The following is a 24,762-nucleotide window of genomic DNA, read 5'->3' as shown; positions in this document are numbered from 1 at the left end:
CAGAATTGTAAAAAACAAAAAAGTCAAAGTCCTTTCAAATCCTATTCTCCTATAGACTATGCCTCTGATAGATAATTGTATGTCCCTCCAGACTTTTATTTATACATATATAAATATGTAGATATATATTTTGCTGAAATGTAACCATATTACTCTATACACTATCATGGAATTTTGCTGTTTCATTTTTATTTAACATATATGATGGACACCCGTCCATGTCAGTGCCTATAATTCTGTTCATTCCTAGTAACAGCTAAGACTGGATCCAACCATGTATGGATATTTTGTAAGTTATTTTTACTCCATGATTTAATATTTAGGTGCATTTCTGAAAGTTTGTACATGTATACGCCTGTGTGTTTATCCTGAGAGGTGTTAAAAGTATGCACATTTAATTTTTAGCTAGATAGGACAAAATGCTTCCCTAAATTTTTGAGCCAATTTATACTCTCAATCAATGGTAAACAAGCCAATTCATTTACTTTTGATTTGTCTAAAAAATTCTTACCTTTATTCATAACACAGTAAAAAAAAAAAAACCCATGGAATCATGTTCACAACTTCCAGAAGAAAACATGAGAGAAACCTCTGAACCTGGGGTAAGTAAAAGTTTCTTAAATAGAACACAGAAGACATAATAATAAAACAAAAAATTATTTACCCTTATTGAAATTTAAAACTTTGGTCTTAAATGGACACTATTCAAAAAAAAAATGAATGGGCAAGCCACAGAAGAAAAGATCTGCTATAAATATATCTGATATAGGACTTGTACATAGATTTTTACAACATAATGATAACAAGACATGCAAACCAATTAAAAAGAGCAAACAATTTGAACATACTCCATAAATGACATACAAATAGAAGCACATTAAAAAAACAACAACAACACTCAACATAAGTCATCAGGGAAATGCAAATCAAAACCACAATGAGGTAATGACTCACACCCATTAAAATGGATAATATTAAAGACTGACAATAGCAAATGTTTGTGAGGATATAGAACAACTGAAACTCCTACACATTGCTAGTGAACGTGTAAAATGGTGCAAATACCTTGTTTGTTTTTTAAAGATTTTATTTATTTATTTATTTGAGAGAGAGCAAGCACAAGTGGAGGGGAGGGGCAGAGGGAGAAGCAGATTCCCTGCTGACCAGGGAGCCTGACACAGGGCTCCATTCCAATACCCTGAGATCATGACCTGAGCCGAAGGCAGACGCCCAACCGACTGAGCCACCCAGGTGCCCCAATGATGCCAATATTTTGAGAAACAGTCTGTCAGTTTCTTAAAACATAAAACCACTACAGAACCCAATCAGTGTACTCAAAGGTAGTAGAGAAGTGAAAGTGAAATAACATATATTCAAAGAAGGATTTGCATACAACTGTACACAGAAATCTTATTCACAGAGGCCAAAACCGAGAAACAGCTCAAAGATCCATTAACAAGTAAGTAGATAATAAGAATATGATATGTCCTGGGATCCCTGGGTGGCTCAGTGGTTTAGCGCCTGCCTTCGGCCCAGGGCGTGATCCTGGAGCCCTGGTATTGAGTCCCACATCGGGCTCCTTGCATGGAGCCTGCCTCTCCCTCTGCCTCTGTCTCTCTCTCTCTGTGTGTGTGTGTCTCATGAATAAATAAATAAAATCTTAAAAGAAAAAAAAAGAATATGATATGTCCTTACAATGGAAATACTACTCAACAATGGAAAGGAATGAACTACTGAATATATACAACTACATAAATCGATCTCAAAATCATTAGGCTGAGTGAAAAAAGGCAGATACAAAAACTCCCTATTGAACAATTTCATTTATATATTATTCTAGAAAACGCAATTAATCTATCAGTGAGAGAAAGCAGATCAGTTGTTCTCTGAGGCCTGGGACAGAGGGAGGGGAATGAATGCAAAGGGATAAAAGGAAACCTTTGGGGGTGATGGAAATATTCTGTACCTTCATGGTAATTTGAAGAGTGTATACGATCATCAAAACTCACCGAATCAGGGCAGCCCCGGTGGCGCAACGGTTTGGCGCCGCCTTAAGCCCAGGGCCTGATCCTGGAGACCCAGGATCGAGTCCCATGTCGGGCTCCCTGCATGGAGCCTGCTTCTCTCTCTGCCTCTCTCTCTCTCTCTCTCTGTCTGTGTGTGTGTGTGTGTTTCTCATGAATAAATAAATTAAAAAAAAAACACAACTCACTGAATCATATACTTTAAATGAATGCAGTCTATATTAGCTACTATAATAAAGTTGATAAAAATAAAGCCAGATACATTGAATATCACTATAAAAATATGATTCATAAACCACAAAAGGATACTGGCCCTTTGTTTGTTATCATAATCAAATTACCTTGAGGTACTTGATAACAATCTTAAATGACAATGGGGGAAAATTCCATTTCTTTAACTGCATAGAGTTGTATATCTAAATTTAGATTACTTAATACCTAGGGGGAGATTCTGGGAATTTATAGTTTCTGTGCAATATTTTTGTATTATTTAGGATGTAAAACAAACTCTACTGATGTTATAAACAGAAAATAAAATCTTCACAAAAACTGATTTAAGTTTCTCCTGGTCTTGGATTTCTAAAAACCCCAAGGAAGCTTTTGAATAGGAGACTATTCAGCCATTATATAGACAAAAAAGAGAAAAAAGGCTCAAAATAAATTCAGTCAAATCACTCTAGGGTACAACCTTCAGTAGAACATTTCATGAGAACAAATGATAAAATACTGATTAATTTATAAATAAATTATAGAATGAAAATGGACAGTGTACTTCAGAGGAGAGGCAAACCTGAAGGAGGCAGATAGCAGCTGAAATATGCCTAAACTACAGATTAAATTTTCACAATTTATCCCTCTGCTCATCTAAGTAGGTTGAATACAGAATATCATAACTACAAATATGAATATAAACTACTTTCAACTCCTCACTTGTTACACTGATGGTAAATTCTGTTTGGTAGTAAAAATCAGTATGAGCAAACTTTTTGTGAGCCTAAGAGTCATAGATTATGAAGTACACTACATAAGAATAAAGGCAAATGCTTAAGCTCTCAAAATTAGATCTTTTGTCCTCCACAGAGCTACAAGGGGCATCATTATAACTCAGACCTATTAGATTTTTAGTTGAATAAAAGTTGAGAGGTACCCGAGATCACCAATTGTGATTCACAATGCACCAAAATGCAGACAGCATGCCTTATAACCTTCCCAATACTTTAATCTTCGGTAGTAGAGAACAGGTGCTTGGGAAATGCATTTCATCTTAAACACCTTAATAATTAACTATCTTGCTCAGGCTGTTGTTAATTTTGGAAGGTATCCTATGGAAGCCTTAATAGAGATGTAGAATATGTTCATTTTAAGAGAAGAAACCAAATATAAAATCTTTTTTTCCTATTACATGACATTTTCCAAATCAAAAGAACAGGAATGCAAAACAGGCCTGTTACTAACTTCCTTAGTGTCTATGTTATTTCTAGGTACCAAGTTGGAGACTAGAGACAATCTCAGTGGACAACTTGTGATTAATTATTAGACCTGATGGACTATTTTTAGTATTTTCCAAAATAGTCCCAACTATGGCTAGAAATAGGAACCAAAGAGAATTATGTTTCAGAGAATAATTCACGACTTACAACAATTACAGAAGCAGATTCAGCAGCAGAGAAGTTAAGACAATATTCTTAATCACAATCATCAACAGAAAGAATAAGCCAATATTAGAAGCTGAGAGCATGAGCAGATGTTTCTGCAGTGATAAGAACTATACAGTGGAATAGAAGATTAAAAGAAATAGAAACAGTTCTAATGTCTCATTTCAGAACTATGAGGAAATAGGCAAAAATCACTTCAAGAACTTCAACAGACTTATAAAATATAAAAGAAATTTTAGGAAGAAAACACAGCATTTTCCCCCTTGTAAACATTCAAGTTGCTTAGGTGTTCTAAAGCCAAATAAAATAATAATTATTCAAATGTATACAATGCAATTTACAATTATTTTATCTTCCTGATCCTCTTATAATTATGTAATGTCTATACTTATAACTATTAAGTTTCTTGCCTTAAGGTCTACTACAAGTGATATTTGTATAGCAAATACTGTATACAGTTTCCTTTTGATAAGTGTTTGCATGATATAATCTTTACCCATCCTTTTACTTTCAAACTTTATCTTTTAATAAAGATATGTCTCCAATAAACGACATATGGTTGTTTAATTTCTAACCAGTCTGACCATCTTTTATTAATTTGAATATTTAGTCTGTTTACATTTATTTATTTTTATTTATTATTTTTTTGTCAGTTTACATTTAATGTAACTACTGGTATACTTCAATTTATATAATCTCATTACTTTTTTAAATTGCATCTGTTCTAATTTGTCTTTCCCCCCCTTTCCTATAGATTAAGTATATTTTTATCCTATTGTCCTCCCATTAATAACTTATTGGTCTCATATTCTTTCTTTTTAAAGATTTTTAAATTTATTCAAGAGAGGGAGAGAGAGTGCACTTGTACATATGTGTGAGCATGAGCAGGGGGGAGGGTCAGAGGGAGAGGGAGAAACAGACTCCTCACCCAGCAGGAACCCCAAACCAGGACTCCATCCCAAGGATCATTACTTGAGCCAAAGTCAGACGCTTAGCCAACTGAGCCACTCAGGCGCCCCACATATTCTTTTAATATTTTAAACAGGATTACCCAAGGGGTACTTGGGTAGCTCAGCTGGTTGGGTGTCTGCCTTCAGCTCAGGTTATGATCCCAGGATATTGGGATAGAGCCCTGCATTGGGCTTCCTACTTCACGGGGAGCCTGCTTCACCTTCTCCTGCTCCCCATGCTCATGTGCTCTCTCTCAAATAAATAAATCTATGGCATAACTTATTTTTTACAAAGAGAAAGCAAAAATACTAATATGAGGAATGTAGAAAGAAATATGGTCTTACTACATTAAAATAATGAGAAATACAATGAATGACTTTAAGCCTATATATTACATTATGAAATTTAAATTGTGCATTATGAAATGCACAAATATGTGGGAAAAAATTTGCCAAACTGACACAACTAGAAATATAAAATTTCCATAGCTCTGTGCCTCTTGCAGATATTGAATTCATAATTAAAAATATTTTCATGAAAAGACCTTTAATCCAATAAGGCTTAATTCTGAATTCTCCCAAATATTTATGGAAGAAAAAAACCCACTGATTTATACAAACTTTCCAAAGAATTAAAAAAGAAGTAAAATTTCTTATCTTACTATATGAAGCCAGCATAGCCTTGATATCAAACCCTGACAGAAACATTACAAGAATTGAAAATTACAAGCCAATTTCTATCATAAACACATATGTTTAAAATTCTAAGCAAGATGTTGGAAAACTAAATCCAGTGATATAGAGAAGAATAATAAATTACAATCAACCAAGGTTTATCCCAAGAATGCAATATTGGTTTATTATTAATAAATCAACCAATGTAACTTATGATTTGAATAAAATAAAGGATAAAATCATATGATCACTTCAATAAACAGAGAAATAATATGATAAATTTAATACCTATTCATAATCTTTTAAAGATCTCTTAGTAAATTAGAAAAGAAAGGAAGCTTCCTTAACCTGACAAAGGACTTCTGAGGGAAAAAAATGTATCTCATATTAAATATAAAAAACTTTCTCTCTTAGATAAGAACTAAGACAAGACTATTATCACTTCAACAAAGCCACAAAACATAAAACAAAAGCTATATGAAGAAAGTTAAGGGCAGCCCGGGTGGCTCAGCGGTTTAGCACCGCCGTCAGCCCAGGGCCTGATCCTGGAGACCCAGGTCCCAGGTCAGGCTCCCTGCTTGGAGCCTGCTTCTCCCTCTGCCTGTGTCTCTGCCTCTCTCTCTGTGTGTCTCTCATGAATAAATAAATAAAATCTTTTTTTTTTTTAAAAAGAAAGTTAAGAAAATAAATAAAACTAAGAGTATTGGAAATGGCATAACAGTGTATGTAGAAAATGTAAGATAATATAAAAATGTGAGCTTTCAAAACAAAATTTGGCAAGGACACTGGAAGCAAACCTAATACAAAAATTAGTTTTATATCTTCATATCTGCAACAAAAACAATTATAAAATGAAATTTTTAAATGCCATTTATAATAGCATCAAAATACCAAACATCTAATGAAATTGCACAAAATATCTCCACACACACATAAATTCACATAAACACTAAGAGAAAAAAATAAATAGAAGGATACATCATGTTAGTAGACCAGCTGTTTATGGATATATAGTCATTATGTTAATAAATTCCATATTTTTATACAGTAAATAAAAATCCAAGTAAAATTTTGTCAAACTGTCAATATGCCTCATATTTTCTGCAGATTTAATACAATACGAATTGAAATAAGAGCAGGAGTTTTTTGGCAGGAATTGACAAGCTGATTCTACAATTTCTATAGAAATGCAAAGGGTCAAAAAGAGCTAAATTAATCTGGAAGCAGAAGAACAAAGTGGGAGAACTTACACAACTGTATATCAATACGCATCAATATACAATGGTATTAGCACAAAGAAGAGGACTAGCCCAATGAAACAGAATGAGTCTAGAAATAGGCACAAATATACAGTCACTTGGTTTATGATAAAGGTAGCACTGCAGAGTAGTAAGAAAAGGGTGGTCTTTTATTAAATGGTGTTGTATATGTAGAAAATCCAACTGATTTACACATGGAAACAATCTCAGCTCCGACATTACACCATGTACTCAAATACACAATTTCAGATGGATTAAGATTCTTAATGTACAAGTTAAAACAAGAAAGCCGCTGGAACTATGGCAACCACTAATCAGATATGGCTATTTAAACATAAGCTTCAATTAAATTTAGTAACATTAAAAATTCAGCCCTGCAGTTTCACTAGCCACATTTCAAGTGCTCAGTAGCCATCTGTCCTATATACGTAGATATAGAAAATTTCCAACATACAGAGTTCCATTGGACAACAATGTTCTAGCAGATAATATAGAAGTGTATCTTCATGACCTTCAGGTAGGCTACATTTCATTAAAAGGATAGAAAGAATACTAAGTAAAAAGAAAATATCAAAAATTGGATATCATTAAAATTAGGAGTTCCTGGGAGCCTGGGTGGCTCAGCAGTTGAACGTCTGTCTGCCTTCTGTTCAGGGCGTGATCCCGGTAGCAGGATCGAGTCCCACATCAGGCTCCCTGCAAGGAGCCTGCTTCTCCCTCTGCCTGTGTCTCTAACTCTCCCTGTTTGTCTCTCATGAATAAATAAATAAAATTAAATTAAAAAAATTAGGAGTTCCTGTTAACCAAAAGACATCATTAAGAAACATGGAGGGGATCCCTGGGTGGCGCAGCGGTTTGGCGCCTGCCTTTGGCCCAGGGCGCGGTCCTGGAGACCCGGGATCGAATCCCACGTCGGGCTCCCGGTGCATGGAGCCTGCTTCTCCCTCTGCCTGTGTCTCTGCCTCTCTCCCTCTCTCTCGGTGACTATCATAAGTAAATAAAAATTAAGAAAAAAAAAAAAGAAACATGGAGTACTTTTATATACTACTACGGAGTGATTGCAAGTTTATATTTTTAAGTGAAAAAAACTAAAGTGCAGAAGAATATGCTTTATATGTCATAATTTATCCTAAAAAGCAGAAGATATACACACATACATATTTGCTTATATCTATCAGAAGAAGAAATAGTAAAAAGGATAAACCATAAAATTTGATTACCTATAAGAGGAAAGAAGGACTAAAGTAGAGGAACAGGCAATAGTACATACCAGACTTTTCTAAATATACTTTTTTTTATAAATGTATTTGGGAACCATTGTAATATTTTACATAATTAAAAAAGAAAATTAAATTTTAAAAAGCAAGTCCGATTTTAAAAAGTTTTTATTTAAATTCCAGTTAGTTAACATACAGTGGAATATTAGTTTCAGGACTATATTTGAAAGCAACTTAAAATAAATGAACCTAACTCTGTGTGTACTTGGCAGCTTAACACAGAGATGAACTATTCCAAGATATTTTTTAAAGATTTTATTTATTTATTCATGAAAGACACACAGAGAGAGAGGCAGAGACACCCAGGCAGAGGGAGAAGCAGGCTCCATGCAGGGAGCCTGATGCGGGACTCCAGGACTATGCCCTGAGCCAAAGGCAGATGCCCAACCGCCCAGCCACCCAGGCATCCCTCCAAGATATTTTAAAACACAGTAATTTGCACATTCCTAGTGGGATATATGCTACAGTGAAAATAATGACAAAAATATTAAACTGATACGATAATCATATTTTTAAAAATATTCTATTTAAATTCAATTTGCCGGGATCCCTGGGTGGCTGCAGTTTGGCGCCTGCCTTTGGCCCAGGGCGCGATCCTGGAGACCCGGGATCGAGTCCCACGTCGGGCTGCCGGCGCATGGAGCCTGCTTCTCCCTCTGCCTGTGTCTCTGCCTCTCTCTCTCTCTCTCTCTCTGTGTATGACTATCATAAATTAAAAAAAAATTGTTTTTAATTCAATTTGCCAACATATAGTGTAACACCCAGTGCTCATCTCAACATATGCCCTCCTTAATGCCCATCACCCATTTATCCCATCCCCCACCCACCTTCCCTTCTGCAGCCCTTTGTTTCCCAGTTAGGAGTCTCTCGTGGTTTGTCTTCCTCTTTAATTTTTTAAAAATATGGAACACTTCACGAATTTGCCCATCATTCTTGCGCATGCGCCATGCTAATCTCTGTATCATTCCAATTTTAGTTTATGTGCTGTCAAAGTGAGCACGATACCATAATCATATTGTTGATGTAGTGCTGGTATTGTTTTCTAAGTCTGTTGCTTGAGTAGCATGTGGTAACAAATGAGTAATTACACTGGTATAAATGAAAACTGGGATTTTTGTTGTGGGGAAAAAGGAGATGTATACAATACTGAGTGAAATTAACCAGACATAAAAACATAATTATACTATATGATTCTATTTTTATGATGTTAGAACTCATGATAATGGTTATATTTCAGACGAGAGTAACCATAGATGGGTGGGGTAGGGGTGGGTTGCTGGTAATTCTCTACTTCCTTACTTCTGTGGTTGTTACATGATTTGGTTGGCTTTGGATTATTCATGAAGCTGTATACTTATGATATATGAACTTTTATGTATGTTACACTTCAATTAAAAAAATTTAAAGTAAGATTTGTGTGAAGCAGCTAATACTATGCTTAGTGGAAATTTATAGGTTTTTAAAAACTTTATTTGTTTGTTTGTCTTGAGAAAGAGAGAGAGAGGAAGAGCACAGGGAGAGGGAGAGACTCTCTACCAGGCTCCATGTATTGAGTTCAGGTCCAACTCGGGGCTTGAGATCATGACCTGAGCTGAAACCAAGAGTCAGTTGCTTAACTAACTGAGCTACCCAAGCACCTCAGAAATTTATTGCTTCAAATCTATATATTAGAAACAATAAAACCTGAAAATCGGTAAGCTAAATAAAGCAGGTAGAAAACAAATGGAAAATGAATATGGGGAAAGGAAAATAAAGTTAAGAGGAGAAATTAATAAAATAGAAAGCAAATATACAAGAAATAGAATTCTAAAAGCCAAAAAAATTAGTTCTTGGGAAGGCTAATATAACTAATAAACTACCTCCCAATCTAGTCAGGAAAAATGGTGACAATAACTAGTATCAGGATTTAAAAGGGGAATATCACTACAGATCCTACAGGTGTTAAAAAGATCACAAGAGGATATTATAAAAAAAAAACCTTCTACCAAAAAAGTTTATATGAAATTAACATATTTTTGGAAAAGACAATTTACAAAACAAGAAGAATAAAACTATAAATAACTCTTTACCAATAAAGAAATTTAATTTTCATGCCTTAAACTTCTCCACAGGGATCCCTGGGTGGCGCAGCGGTTTAGCGCCTGCCTTTGGCCCAGGGCGCGATCCTGGAGACCCGGGATCGAATCCCACGTCAGGCTCCCGGTGCATGGAGCCTGCTTCTCCCTCTGCCTGTGTCTCTGCCTCTCCTTCTGCCTGTGTCTCTGCCTCTCTCTCTCTGTGTGTGACTATCATAAATAAATTTAAAAAAAAAAAACTTCTCCACAAAGAAAACTAAGGCACAGAGAACATCACTAGTGAATTCCACTAATTTAAGAAAGAAATATCACCAATCTTAATAAACATGTCCCGAGAATAGACAAGAGAAGGAAAAGAAACCCTTTGAATTTAATAGCGACAGCATAACTTTACACCAAACTTATAAGAAAGGAAAATGACAAGCCTATCCTGAGTGTTAAGTATAAATGCAAAAAAAAAACACTACAAAGATGTCTTAACTAGTTGTTTTTATTTTGTATGAACATCATTTTTAGACTAAATAAAACAGCTGTAATCTTAGCTTAAAGATTCTAAAGAATAAGCATAATGTGCAAGAATTCAGAGAACATTTTTGAGGCTATGTCATTACAGTTTTCCTATGAAAACAGTATATATGTAGATGGCTACCAGATGGTTCTAGAACAGCCAAGAATTTAGGATGAGACAGAAAAGTTTTTTCTCTTTCTCTGCAACGCAGGATAGAGAATATGTGATTGCATATTCATTCTTAGATTCAAAGACAAGTTCCAGATGAATATATAATGACCTCCTGTGTTTATAGCTTGAGGAGGAAATTGTTATCCAAATTATTTTCTTTCTCATAAATGCAGTATAAAAGAGACACGTAATTTATTTATATCCTGAATCAATTTTATCTTATCAATTAAAACTGGGAACAAAGTGAGTAGCAACCTTTATGATTTAGTTTTTGTTTTTAAGAATCATCTTTGGGGATCCCTGGGTGGCTCAGCGGTGTAGCCACTACCTTCTGCCCAGGGAGTGATCCTGGAGACCCAGGATCGAGTCCCACATCGGGGTCCCTGCATGGAGCTTGCTGTCCCTCTGCCTGTGTCTCTGTCTCTCATGAACGAATTAAAAAAAAAAAAAATCTTTACTGGGCATCCCTGGGTGGCTCAGTGGTTTAGCTCCTGCCTTCAGCCCAGGGCGTGATCCTGGAGCCCCAGGATCGAGTCCCACATCAGGCTCCCTGCATGGAGCCTGCTTCTCCCTCTGCATCTCTGTCTCTGTCTCTCTCTCAGGAATAAATAAATAAAATCTCTTAAAAAAAAGAATGTAAAAAAAAAAAAATCATCTTTACTGGGATACCTGGGTGACTCAGCGGTTTAGTGCCTGCCTTCCAACCAGCGCATGATCCTGGGGGCCCGGGATGGAGTCCCTCAGGCTTCATGAATGGAGCCTGCTTCTCCCACTGCCTATGTCTTTGCCTCTCTCTCTGTGTGTCTCTCATGAATAAATAAATAAAATCTTTTTTAAAAATCATCTTTACTAACAAACTCCTTATTTCCCATAATACTTCAGTCAGAACCCTAGGCTATGGTCCACATTCACTTGACATTTTTCAAAATGTTAATTATTTCTGATATTCATATTATATCCATTTGAGCAATGTAAAAGCATCTTTGCAATTTAATCCACCTTCACCCCAACCCAGCAAAATGCATTTAGTTTCTGGAATATTACTGTTTCCCTCTAAATGTAAATATTGAAGGCAACAAACACCAACAGATCATTAACATTATCAGACATGCTGTTAAAATTTTCCCATTCATGCATTTCCCAGGCATTGCTTTTTCCTTCTGTCTACTTGTTATTAAGCAATTTTTTCCTTCCCTTTTACTAGTTTGAGGTTTCTCTATTATACAACGAATTCTACTGTATGCCTACATAGGTTTTTTTTTTTATCTGAATGTATTTCATATGCTCAGCAAGCTTCCTTTTTTTAAAAAAATATTTTATTTATTTATTCATGAAAGACACAGGTAGAGAGAGAGAGAGAGACACAGGCAGAGGGAGAACCAGGCTCCATGCAGGGAGCCAGACGTGGGACTTGATCCCCAGTTTCCAGGATCACATCCTGGGCTGAAGGCAGCACTAAACTGCTGAGCCACCCGGGCTGCCCTCAGCAAGCTTCCTTAGTTACAGCACTCTAACGATTTTCAAAATGCAGTTATGAGTTTCAAAGTCAAAATAGATAATCAACCAATGGGAAAGTCTACTGATGGCATATATTTAAACAAAAACACCTAGAATGTAAAAAAAAAAAAATTCTATCACTGTTAACGAATGTCACTTCAAAGGGAAACATTCTACATCCTAAGTATCCTGGCAAAGGGGAAACTGCTTCAACTCCAGATGAACGATACAATAATATAACATTGATGTGTCCAAACTAAAATTTTCATGCCTAAGTCAGTGGTTCACTGTTGCGCATTTTTGCCACATTATTATACTTATTATCCAAAAAATTTGCCAGTATAATTAATTTTAAATGGTAAGCAGAGATTTAGATTTCATAGACAACATCTTGGATACCAATCTAAACAAAATTAAATTGCTCATCACAAATCTTAGAAAAAATTAACATGAGACACATGTTATCTACTTGTTGCTCAGTACATCAGTTTTGTTTATATCTGTAAAATATTATCAACAGGAGATATACAAATAAAAATGTTTTCTGAATTACCTAAATGATAGATTTTAGTATTGTAAAATACTAGTAGTCTTGTAAAATATGTTTGTTTGTTTAAGTAGGCTCCATGTTGGGCTTGAACTCACAACCCTGAGATCAAGACCTCAGTGGAGATCAAGAGTCAAACACTTAACCAACTGAGCCACCCAGGTGCCCCAGTTTGTAAAATACATTAATACTTACACTGTAAGCTAAAACAGGACAGAAGGGCTTAGTATTTAGAGTACAATGCTAAGTGAAATACGTCAGTCAGAGAAAGACAGATAACATACGATTTTGCTCACATACAGAATTTAAGAAACAAAACAAATGAGCAAAGGATGGGGGGCGGGGAGGAAAGAGAAACAAACCAAGATTGGACTTTCAACTACAGAGAACTGATGGTTATCAGAGAGGAGATGGGTGAGAGGGATGGGTGAAATAGGTGATGAGGATTAAGGAATGCACTTGTCATGATGAGCACTGGGTAATGTATGGAATTGTTAAATCACTATATTGTACTTCTTTAACTAATACATTACTATATGCTAACTACACTGGAATTGAATTTTAAGCTTAATTTTTAAAAGAAGAACTTAGTATTTGAATGAAATATAAACACATAAACATCAACACGATTCTGTATGACTCAGACAGAGTTAAGATTGTTCAGAAATTGCACTCTTCAAAGGATTTTTGTTTTATAAAATTCAAGCAATAAATATTTTATTTCTAGAATTCTGTTGTTGTGTTTAAGGCATTCAGTGAACACTATGACAAGCATTCTTTTCTAAAGAATCAAGTTTGGATCACTATGCAATTGGAGAGGAAGAGGAAAACAATAAAACACTTGGGTGAATTACAAACACTCCATCTATGTAGAAGTTATTTTATCCATGCTCTTATACATCATACTTTTCTTAAATGTAAGGAAATATCCAGTCCACAAAAATTACTAGCAGACAATGGACTACCTAAATAATGAAATTTTAACATTGATGGAAAAAGATTGCTCAAGTGGACAAATGGGATGGCACAAATGGATGTATGAACAGTATATCTTTGCTACTGTCACTTATTTAAGCTTAAAAATTTGGTGGCAGGGAGTATTTTCTTTGTTATTAGCTATATTTATCCATATATATATATATGTATATAGATATATATTTTTTTAAAGTAGGCTCCATGCCCAACATGGATCCCAAGGTGGGGCTTGAACTCACAACCCTGAGATTAAGACCTGAACTGAGATCAAGAGTTGGATGTTTAACTGACTGAGCCACCCAGGTACCCCTACATTTTTCCTTTTAAATAATTTTTCAACTTCCAGATCCAATTCCTTTCAAGTCTACTCAAAAGGTGTTTTTCAAACAATATCCGACTCCCAAACTTCAGACATTACTGGTATTCTCATCTCTCTTTGTTATAGAAAGCAATGAAATAGAATAAATAAATTATGAATTTTTTGGTAGGAAGAGAGTATATACATTAAGTGTTTTGATACCTGAAATATTAACACTATAAAGCACCAATTTTCTCCCTTAAAATTAAATGCACTCTTTTGTGTCCACTTCAACTTTCATGATGCAAAGACACGCATCCCTGATAATCACTTTGTCATCAATGGAAACTGCCATCATATTTAGCGCCAGAACACAGCATTGAGGTTGTTCAAGCACGCTCTAGGACCAGAAAATCCCACTTCGTGTTGTTTCATTATTAGACATGAGGAAGGAAATAACCATTGAAATAATATATTTGAAAATGATCTTTAAAGTGTTAAAGATATATACATATAAAGTGGGTAAATGAGTTAAATCTTTTCCCTTGATGTTGAACTCTTCCCTCTATGGTACCACACCATTCATACACTGCCAAATGTATTTAGTATTTCATTCAGCAAACATTTACTAATTGTATCTTATATACTGGATTCTATTATGTTATCTGAGAATATTAAATATGCAAAATTACAATGCATGTAAGTCATTTTATTTGCAGTTAACATCATTATTTGAAGGAGAATAACTTATAACTCGCTTTTCTCCTATTACCTGGAATAGTAAAACAAGGTATCTTCCATTCTCTTCCCTAATCTCTGCATACCTCCTTCCCTTGCATCCATGATCTCTATGAGAAGTCAGAAGTCTTCTTCTAGAGATCAAAACTGCCAAAGATAGCAAAACTGCTAAAGACTGTCATCATTTGATTTAAAAAGTTTCTGAAATGCAGAGGGCCGCTATGGATACATTTAAGTATTTGAATAACTTAATTTCTATTAGATGCATTACTCTCAGATATGGTATTTACATATTTTAAAGTATACTGCCCTCTAAAATAATAAGAAAATTAAATCCAACTTGAATGGGCTTTGAATGGCAAATTTACCTTGAATATATTAATATTTCTGATGTAATAATTTTCCTCTTTCAAGTACTAACACATGGAATTGTTGAATCATTACATTGTACACCTGAACTAAATATAACACCATATGTTAACTGGAAGTAAACTTAAAAAAACAATGGTTCATCTTTCTTCTTTGTGAAATATATCAATAAAAACACAACATTAAAGGTTGTCAAGTCCTATACCCAATGGTTTTATCTTCTTTCTATCAATACAAATCGGTGTTCTAAGACAAGCTTGTAATTTCCATATACTTACAAATAATGTGTGGAGCTATTCTGTTTTAGAGTGTCATTCTCACAAAAGACTACCTCTCCAAAATGGCATTTATTTAACGTATGACCTAGAAAATATGTTTCATTTTTATCAAATTGTGTATCACTCAAGATTAAATTCAAATGCCATCTCTACCACAACACCTTCTCTGATTCCCTCCCTCCTTTCCCAGATGTTCTCTCACAGTCTCTCTTTCCCTTCTCTCCACTGCAATTTATTTTTACATTTTTTAGGTTATAATCGTTAAACTGTGTATTGTAATGGTTTGGACAAATGTCCTATCTTCCGTGATATTTTGCGTATGTTATGCAAAGAGTATTGCGTATTTTTTACTCCTACTTTTGGTATCAGAATGCTTTACACATATCTGTGACTCAAAATATTTTTTGAATGAAGAGATTTATGCTTTAAATAATTCCTTAAACAAATTCCTAAAAGGTCATTTATTACCTGTACCAAAAACTGGTGCCTTACTTCCAATTTTGGACCATTATACTGTATTACTTTTATTGTTCTTTAATGGGTTTGAGTTTCTCAAAAACAAACTATAAACTCCTTGAAGTCAAGAATAGTCTTTTACAGTGTGGTACTGGCACAAAAACAGACACATAGATCAATGGAACAGAATAGAGAACCCAGAAGTGGACCCTGAACTTTATGGTCGACTAATATTCGATAAAGGAGGAAAGACTATCCATTGGAAGAAAGACAGTCTCTTCAATAAATGGTGCTGGGAAAATTGGACATCCACATGCAGAAGAATGAAACTAGAGCACTCTCTTTCACCATACACAAAGATAAACTCAAAATGGATGAAAGATCTAAATGTGAGACAAGATTCCATCAAAATCCTAGAGGAGTACACAGGCAACACCCTTTTTGAACTTGGCCACAGTAACTTCTTGCAAGATACATCCACGAAGGCAAAAGAAACAAAAGCAAAAATGAACTATTGGGACTTCATCAAGATAAGAAGCTTTTGCACAGCAAAGGATACAGTCAACAAAACTAAAAGACAACCTACAGAATTGGAGAAGATATTTGCAAATGACGTATCAGATAAAGGGCTACTTTCCAAGATCCATAAAGAACTTATTAAACTCAACACCAAAGAAACAAACAATCCAATCATGAAATGGGCAAAAGACATGAAGAGAAATCTCACAGAGGAAGACATAGACATGGCCAATATGCACATGAGAAAATGCTCTGCATCACTTGCCATCAGGGAAATACAAATCAAAACCACAATGAGATACCACCTCACACCAGTGAGAATGGGGAAAATTAACAAGGCAGGAAACCACAAATGTTGGAGAGGATGTGGAGAAAAGGGAACCCTCTTACACTGTTGGTGGGAATGTGAACTGGTGTAGCCACTCTGGAAAACTGTATGGAGGCTCCTCAAAGAGTTAAAAATAGACCTGCCCTACGACCCAGCAATTGCACTGTTGGGGATTTACCCCAAAGGTACAGAGGCAATGAAACGCTGGGACACCTGCACCCCGATGTCTCTAGCAGCAATGTCCACAATAGCCAAACTGTGGAAGGAGCCTCGGTGTCCATCGAAAGATGAATGGATAAAGATGTGGTTTATGTATACAATGGAATATTACTCAGCCATTAGAAATGACAAATACCCACCATTTGCTTCAATGTGGATGGAACTGAAGGGTATTATACGGAGTGAAGTAAGTCAATCGGAGAAGGACAAACATTATATGTTCTCATTCATTTGGGGAATATAAATAATAGTGAAAGGGAATAGAAGGGAAGGGAGAAGAAATGTGTGGGAAATATCAGAAAGGGAGACAGAACATAAAGACTCCTAACTGGGAAACGAACTAGGGGTGGTGGAAGGGGAGGAGGGCAGGAGGTGGGGGTGAATGGGTTACGGGCACTGAGGGGGGCACTTGACGGGATGAGCACTGGGTGTTATTCTGTATGTTGGTAAGTTGAACACCAATAAAAAATAAATTTATTAAAAAAAGAATAGTCTTTTAATATTTATATACTTCCAGGATTCTTAGCACAGTGTCCTTAGCAGGACTGTCCAATTCTCAAGCAGAGCAGGACTAACTCCATTTTGTGCTGCACCCACCACCTCCTGTATGACCCCCACATGACCTGCTTATTGCTTAAGGCGCTGCCCCACCCTAGTCAAGCCGTTGGGCACACCCTAATCGGAAATCGGCTCATAACAATGTAACCCTGCCTTGTGCCCGCCAAAATTGCACGCCAATTCTGACCAAAGTAATAGGCCAGCTCAAATGGATACTATAGGGTAAGATGTAATTCAATTGGCCACCTGCGTGTGGACCGACATGACTGTGCAACTTTCTGCGTATCCCATTGGCCACTGGCCCCTATAAAGCTGCTACGCCTCTTAGTCTTGGGGTCCAAGTCCCTGCTCCGCTGTGTCGGGTATACTTGGACCCAAGCTCAAGCTTGTAAATAAACCCTCGTGTGCTTGAAAAAAAAAAAAAAAGGAGTGTCCAATTCAAAGGATTTTTTTTTAAGTATTTTATTTTATTTTATTTTATTTTTCAAAGGATTAAATGTTGAAAGACTCACCTAAGAAGCACTTCAGAACATAGCTAGCAGTCGTCTCCTGGCCAAGGGAATCAAATCCCCAAAAATGTGCTTAACCTGGCATTGACATTTATGGTATCCCCTTTCCTATTCCGAATGTGAATGCAGGATACTGGCAAAGTCAGTCCTACCTCAGCAGCCAGATTTCTCAGGTCAGCAGCACTGTATTCCCCACACAATAGCAAACTGTTATAGTCAGAACCAAGTCCTAGAGATGCCTGATAGAGATAGGTCTGAGAGAGTCTCTCAACTGTAGTGACATCTATTGTCACTGATGTCATACAAGGATTCGAAGCCATCTTCCTCCCATACCTCAGTCCCTCTGGAGAGTGACAGCAGCTTTGAGAACCACAAACTGGGCTCTAATTCACCTTGATACACACAAAGAAAAGCAAGCACCCCGGAAATAAAAAGGAAATACAGGCCAGGGCAATTACTAAATACAGGTTCTGGGTAGAAAGGTGGCCTTCTGTTTCCCAGGTATCTTCAAAGTCTGGAAGGACCTGAGGTGCACAGTTGCTCAATAGTATACCCAATGTGATGGAAGAGGAAAGTGGTGGGTCTCCATGGTCCCTAACTACTACCACCACTCTCTGTTTCATTCCATCAGTGGGAAGAATTAAGCGGGCGGTATGGAGCTCTCCCATACTAGAGGAAACTCTGAAAAGGCTAGAGTCAGAAGCCTGAGAAATATGGTAGGAAAGCCAAGCATTAGAACCGCTGTCTGCATCCTCTGCTACCACTTTTGTGACCAAGTGTCCAGTTCTGGCAGAGCAGGGCACAATTTCCACAGGAATAGAGCCATTTCTGGGCAAGAGAAACAAGAGGACTGGAGCATTGTCATTCCTATCTACCACAAACAACTTCACAGTCACTGTTGTACTTCTGGGAAGAATGCCACCATCCTGGGCTTCCATTTGGAAGTGAAACCCCTTGAGCTGCTCAAAGTCAAAAGGAGTTCTGGCAGTGATAACCCCGCTGGATGGTTCTACTGCCATCAAGCTAGAGGCTGTCTGCCTTTCAGAGATAACATCCAACAGCTCATAGAAGACAAGGCCATTCTTCTCCAGGTCAGGATCTTGGGCAAACAGTCAGCCTAGACAGGCCCCAGGACCATTGTTTTCAGCCACAAAAAGTTCCTGTTGTGGTTGAGCAAAGCTTGGTGAATTGTCATTCACATTAGCAACAAACACAGTTAGTGTCCTGTGGGTGCTCAATGGGGGTGAGCCACTATCTGACTCAGTGATCAGGACCTGGTATTCGCTGACCTGCTTCCGGTCCAGGGGCCCCTCAGTCAGCAAGCTGTAGTAGTTATCAAAGGAAGCCTTCAGCTTAAAAGGGCCTCCACTGGACATGCTACAAATGACCTTATCATTGGGACCAAGATCCTCACCCCTTAGACTGCAAAGAGTGATCGCTGTGCCGGGGACAGCATCCTCAGAAACTGAACTGGAGAGACTCAGGAGATTGACCTCAGGGGCATGATCATTCACATGTCACTTCCACCAACAGTTTGACTGTACTAGCTAAAGCGAAGGTGCCTTTATCCTTCGCCTCAATGTATGCCTCCAACAAGGTTTCAGGTGAACCAAGTGAAGCAGCTACCCGCACCTCCCCGTTTCTAGGGTGCATATGAAAGTGGTGCCGCAGTCTTGCTTGCGTGCTACTGCTTAAGGAGTACCGGATTTCTCCTTTGGAGCCTTCATCGGTCTGAGGCCTGAACCTGTAATAACACAGTCCCGGGGGTGCAGTCTCTGGTACCGTGGCGCGGTATACTGTGCGCTTAAATACCGGCGCATTGTCGTTTGTTTCCACCACTACGATGGTAATTGTGCGTCTCCGGAGCGCGCGGGCTGCCCACCGTCCTCAGCGGAGAGCACCAGCTGGTGGGTGGCGCGCTGCTCCCGATCCAGCGCTTTCTCTAATACCAACTCCGGGTATTCACTGCCGTCGACCCGCGATCCCATCACCAGGTGAAAGCGCTGGCTGGAGCTCAGACTATAGCTTAGGACCCCGTTGCTTCCCTCGTCAGCATCTTGGGCATTAGGGAGGGTAAAGCAGGCTCCGGGCATCAGGAACTCGGGGATGTGCAGCTGCACGTCGCCGGCAGGGAAAAGAGGCGACTTGCCATTGTCCACGACGTGAACTCGCATCGTGTGTAGCTCCAGCGGGTCCTCGAGCACCAGCTCATAGGTCAAGACGCAGACAGCTTTGGTCCCGCACAGCCGCACAGCCGTTCGCAGTCCGCGGGCTCTAGGACTACCAAGCTACCGCTGGCCAGATCCACCCCGAAGTAGGGCTCGCGGTGGCTGGAAAGGAAGCGAAAGTTCCTCCCGGTCAGAGCGGCCGCTGACAGCTTCAAGTCCGCGGAAACATTGCCCACGGCTACGCCCCGCTCAGTCTCCTCCAACGCTGAGTATTCCAGCCGTCTGGCGTCAGAACCGCAGGACACCCACAGACCGAGAACCGCCACCCTCCAGCCCACCATGCTCCCTCTCGGCGTCCTCGCTCCCCCAGGACCAGGCTCCGGACTCCCGGAGAGTGCGAACCGTACGAGAGCGAGAGCCAGCCGCCCGCCACAGCGAGCTACAGGTGCACCGACCGCCGACCTGCCTCCCGAATATACTGGGATCGCCCGGGCCCGGCTGGCTGGAAGCTACGCTCGCCCGACTGGAGGTTTGGCAGCCGTCTGGGAAAGCCAAGCTGGCCGGTGCGGAGGGGCGCAGCGCCGCCTAGGGGTGCAGAGACGAGGTAAACCGCTCGGGCTAGGGAGGCACCGTCTCCATTCCCCGCAGGCCGGCGCCGGGGCGGGGCAGGGAAGACGCCCCCAGAAACCAACGCATCTTCCGTCGAACGGCGTTTCTAAGAGCGACGCCCTCAGACGGCCCCGTCTTCACTTCCACAGCCTCTGCCTGAAGATTGCTCATAACCGGGGCTGAGCCTGGCTGGGCTTCCCCCTCGCCACTGTTGGGCAGCGCAACCTCTAGTTCCGGGGGCTCGGACCCACAGAACCCTACAGAGCCCGCGGAGAGGGCGCAACTCCCAGAGAAACCGCGGGGCGGAGGCGGAGAGAGGCGGACTCGGGCCGAGGAATGACCATGCCTTCGAAGCTTAAGGAAACGGGAGCCCCCAATCTAAGGGCTGAGGCGCATTGCAGCTGGATTGCCAGCCTCTCCGGGGCGGGTTAAAGTCTCTCTCCTTTACCTTCTTATATATACCAGGATCTAAGATTTCAATGGAGGGGACCAGCGAGGGGCAAATTGGGGTGTAGGGTCCTCCTGAAACTTCCCCGGGACCCTGGCTTTTCGAGGCACCCAGGTGGGCGAGCGCAAGGCTAACTGTGGGTCAGCAGTTTCCCCTTACCCCAGGAAGGCCCTATGGGGGGAGTGCCTCGCAAGGGGCCCTTGCCTGGATGAGAGAGGTTAGGAACCAGTCAATACAAGCACCTGAAACTCAGACTGACACTCATCCCCAACAGGAGGTGCGAAGTGGAGTGGGAAGAAAGTAACTGAGATTCTCTCCAGAGTGTAACCAGGAAAACTGTTCTGTAAATTTACTCTCTAAATATTTAGAAAGTAGCATAGGGTAGGAACTGGCTAGGAACTGGCTACATGTTCTCCGACTTCGTTTTGAGGCCGGTCTCCTGAAGGGAAATCGGTATATTGATCAGTTCTATGAAAAATAGCGCCGATCTACAAGAAACATCTCCAAATTTCGCCTTGCACCCTACAACCTGCGGCTTTCCGGAGAGGCGAGCCGAAAAAAGATTGCCTTTCAATGACTATTAAACACTAAATTCCTTAAACTTCTTTTAGTACAATTGCAGAGTCTAAAGCCCCGGAACCAAAATTTGACAAAAGCTGAATACAGGTCAAGAATTGAAGCTTTCAGGGCAATATATTTTCTGGTCAGAAAACTGCCTCGAAGTGTTAATAATTATTGAAGCTGAATGCTGGCTACATGGGAGCTAATTACGCAAGTCTCTTAACTTTACTGTATGTTTGAATATTGTTATGATACTTTTTAAAACTGCTGATTAAAATGGGGGTAGAGGGAAACAAGCTGTTCCAGCATTCTGGTTTTAAGACTGAAAATGGGATTGGTGAATTCATTATGTCAGTAAGAACCAATCACCTCCTTGGGGACAGTACAAACCCAACCCCTTATCTCTCCCAGGGAAGCAGGGCAAGCAGCAACATAAGGCAATTTAAGTAATAAAGGTCCTTGACTAATCTGTCTTTCTGAGTTAAGGAACCAAGAATCAGTGACACCAAGTCTTGGAAAAAATTAAAGCAAAAACATGTTAGCCCAGTGAAGTGTTAGGTAGAGTCATAAGTATAGCCATCACTGGGATTCCTCATTATGATGTGAAATAACCCATAAAAATTAAATTTATTCACAAAATTTCAAACCAAAACTAATTATCTACTTCAGTGACACAGATTAGGATTTGCATTTCCTCATTTTCATTTTTTTTTAATTTTTATTTATTTATGATAGTCACAGAGAGAGAGAGAGAGAGGCAGAGACACAGGCAGAGGGAGAAGCAGGCTCCATGCAGCGGGAGCCCGACGTGGGATTCGATCCCGGGTCTCCAGGATCACGCCCCGGGCCAAAGGCAGGCGCCAAACCGCTGCGCCACGCCAGCTAAGCTAACGGGTTTGGGGTGAAAGTTTATACTTTTCACTTTTCCCTTAGTAGCATATGCATCTGGAGAGACGCACTCAACTTTTGGAAGGCTGCTGATTTTAAGACCTGCGATCAAGTTTCCAGATATACTGGGTTTAGAATTTCTGAGCTCTGTCTAGGAGGAAGTATGTGTGGGTACGAATTAGTAAATTGGGAAAAGGAAAAACTCATACTGAGAATCAACGAGGAAATCTTGTCAAAAACCCATCCCCCTTCACATACCTCTCAGACTTCTGGCTTTCCCCCCTTTTCCCATTTCTGTCTAAACTGCCACTGATGGGACGCTTGGGTGGCTGAGTGGTTGAGCATCTGCCTTCGGCTCAGGTACTGATCCTGGGGTCCTGGGATGAGTCCTGCATCAGGTTCCCAGCAGAGAGCCTGCTTCTCCCTCTGCCTGTGTCTCTGCCTCTCTTTCTCTGTGTCTCTCATGAATAAATGAATAAAATCTTTTAAAAATAAAATTAAAAAATAAACTGCCACTGATGATTATTTTTAAAGGGTTTAATTTCTGTCAAGCATAAGTGAATAGCACTCACCTAATAGGATTTGTCCCACCATCTGCCTCCCTATCTTTAGGCATAACTGGGATTTGTGGGAAAATAATATTTAGGAGATATTTGGGATATTTAGATATCTCAAAGATGAGTTTTTCCTTTTGTATAAGTAGGTGAACATTAAATCATAAATCAACAAAACTTCTCATTAGCAGAACCTAATATTTTATTTTGTCATTTTATGCCATTTTCCATAATTTCCCCTAATTCAGGTATTTTCGAGCTTAAATTAGGCACAAGTACAACTTTAAGTGGACTCAATACAAAAACAGTCTTGTTTTCTGCAGGGGTTCTATTGCCAAAACTATTATTATAAAGCTCTCCCAACCAAACCTAGCCTTAAATTATAAATTCCCAAGATTTATAGCAAATACATAAGCTCCTACCAAAGATCTCACAGCCAAATAAGAAAATAGTAAATCTGACACATACTACAGAGTTTGTCAACAAAAGTGATGAGGAATAGAAGGAGAGAAACAGTCACCTTTAGCCCAGAAGGCTGACCACTGGCCTGCATAGTTTTAATAAGGGTCAAATACATCCTTAAAGGGTCTCATGACTGCCTGTGCATCTTACTGATAGTTTATATCGAACTGAAAGTACCAGAGAAATCCTACAGAAGTAGTTTTATGAGTAGAAATTTGAAGAAACATTTATGATCTAATACTCCCTGCATGTCCTCTCCCCCTTGAGCACTAAGTATATAGCCACCAGCTTCATACAACAAAAAAACGTAGCTCTTTCTGCCCATGGGTCCTGTCCCTGTCCCGTGCTACTTAAATAAATTACTAAGTTGTTACTAAGTTGCACGTTACATTACATCTCAGGAATTTCTTTTTTTTAAGATTTATTTATTTATTCATTTATGATAGACACACACACATACACAGAGAGAGAGAGAGAGAGGCAGAGACACAGGCAGAGGGAGAAGCAGGCTCCATGCCAGGAGCCCGATGCAGGACTCGATCCTGGGACTCGATCCTGGGACCCCAGGATCGCACCCTGGGCCAAAGGCAGGCGTTAAACCGCTGAGCCACCCAGGGATCCCCATCTCAGGAATTTCTTGGCCACTCTGCTCAACTACCCATAACAAAAGGATATTGCATTTAAGACAAAATTAAGATTATATTTTATTTTATTAAATACTTTATTTATTTATTCATGAGAGACACAGAGAGAGGTAGAGACACAGCAGAAAGAGAAGCAGGCTCCCCATGAGGAACCCCATATGGGACTCGATCCCAGGATTCCAGGATCACGCCCTAAGTTGAAGTCAGATGCTCAACCACTGAGCCACCCAGGACTCCCTAAAATTAAGATTTTAAACCAGATTTTCTTAGTGCTTAAGATTATTCCTTGGGAATATATTATGTACTTAAACTGACTTAAAAGACAGGACATCAACATCACATTAAGCAAATTTTCATCCTGTAAAAGTTGATGTAGTGTCCAAATCAAGTCCCCCCAATCCCAAATCAAGTCTAGTAGAGTAGGAGTTCTTTGAGGGTAGAGGCCTCTATCCTCAAATTTTGTTTTCTTAAGTATCTAGCTAGGCTCTAAAGCACTCTCAATATACAACATCCTCTGCCACTTTTTTCTTGCATCCATTACCA

The 24,762-nt window shown here is 39.1% G+C and overlaps 5 protein-coding genes and 1 non-coding gene across 13 annotated transcripts in view; all 6 read right to left on the bottom strand.

The window, feature by feature from the left end:
* LOC112658863 (protocadherin alpha-1-like) overlaps positions 1 to 24,762 on the bottom strand; it is a 153,431-nt gene that overhangs the window by 27,865 nt on the left and 100,804 nt on the right.
* LOC112658858 (protocadherin alpha-3-like) overlaps positions 1 to 24,762 on the bottom strand; it is a 145,998-nt gene that overhangs the window by 27,866 nt on the left and 93,370 nt on the right.
* LOC112658864 (protocadherin alpha-4-like) overlaps positions 1 to 24,762 on the bottom strand; it is a 138,782-nt gene that overhangs the window by 27,860 nt on the left and 86,160 nt on the right.
* LOC112658873 (protocadherin alpha-C2) overlaps positions 1 to 24,762 on the bottom strand; it is a 162,391-nt gene that overhangs the window by 61,692 nt on the left and 75,937 nt on the right. The window lies entirely within an intron of this gene.
* Positions 8,737 to 8,840, bottom strand: LOC112659120 (U6 spliceosomal RNA). Its single transcript, XR_003136194.1, has one exon. It is a non-coding gene; the product is annotated as a U6 spliceosomal RNA (small nuclear RNA).
* Positions 17,829 to 20,710, bottom strand: PCDHAC1 (protocadherin alpha subfamily C, 1). The gene is given in 4 exon segments (XM_025445119.3): positions 17,829 to 19,400; positions 19,402 to 19,735; positions 19,738 to 20,140; positions 20,143 to 20,710. Coding segments are annotated over 4 exon segments (2,451 nt in total). The 5' UTR covers positions 20,395 to 20,710; the 3' UTR covers positions 17,829 to 17,938.

This window comes from Canis lupus, chromosome 2 (genome assembly GCF_003254725.2).
Source record: "Canis lupus dingo isolate Sandy chromosome 2, ASM325472v2, whole genome shotgun sequence".
NCBI lineage: Eukaryota > Metazoa > Chordata > Mammalia > Carnivora > Canidae > Canis > Canis lupus.
This window is presented reverse-complemented; position numbering and strand designations above follow the sequence as displayed.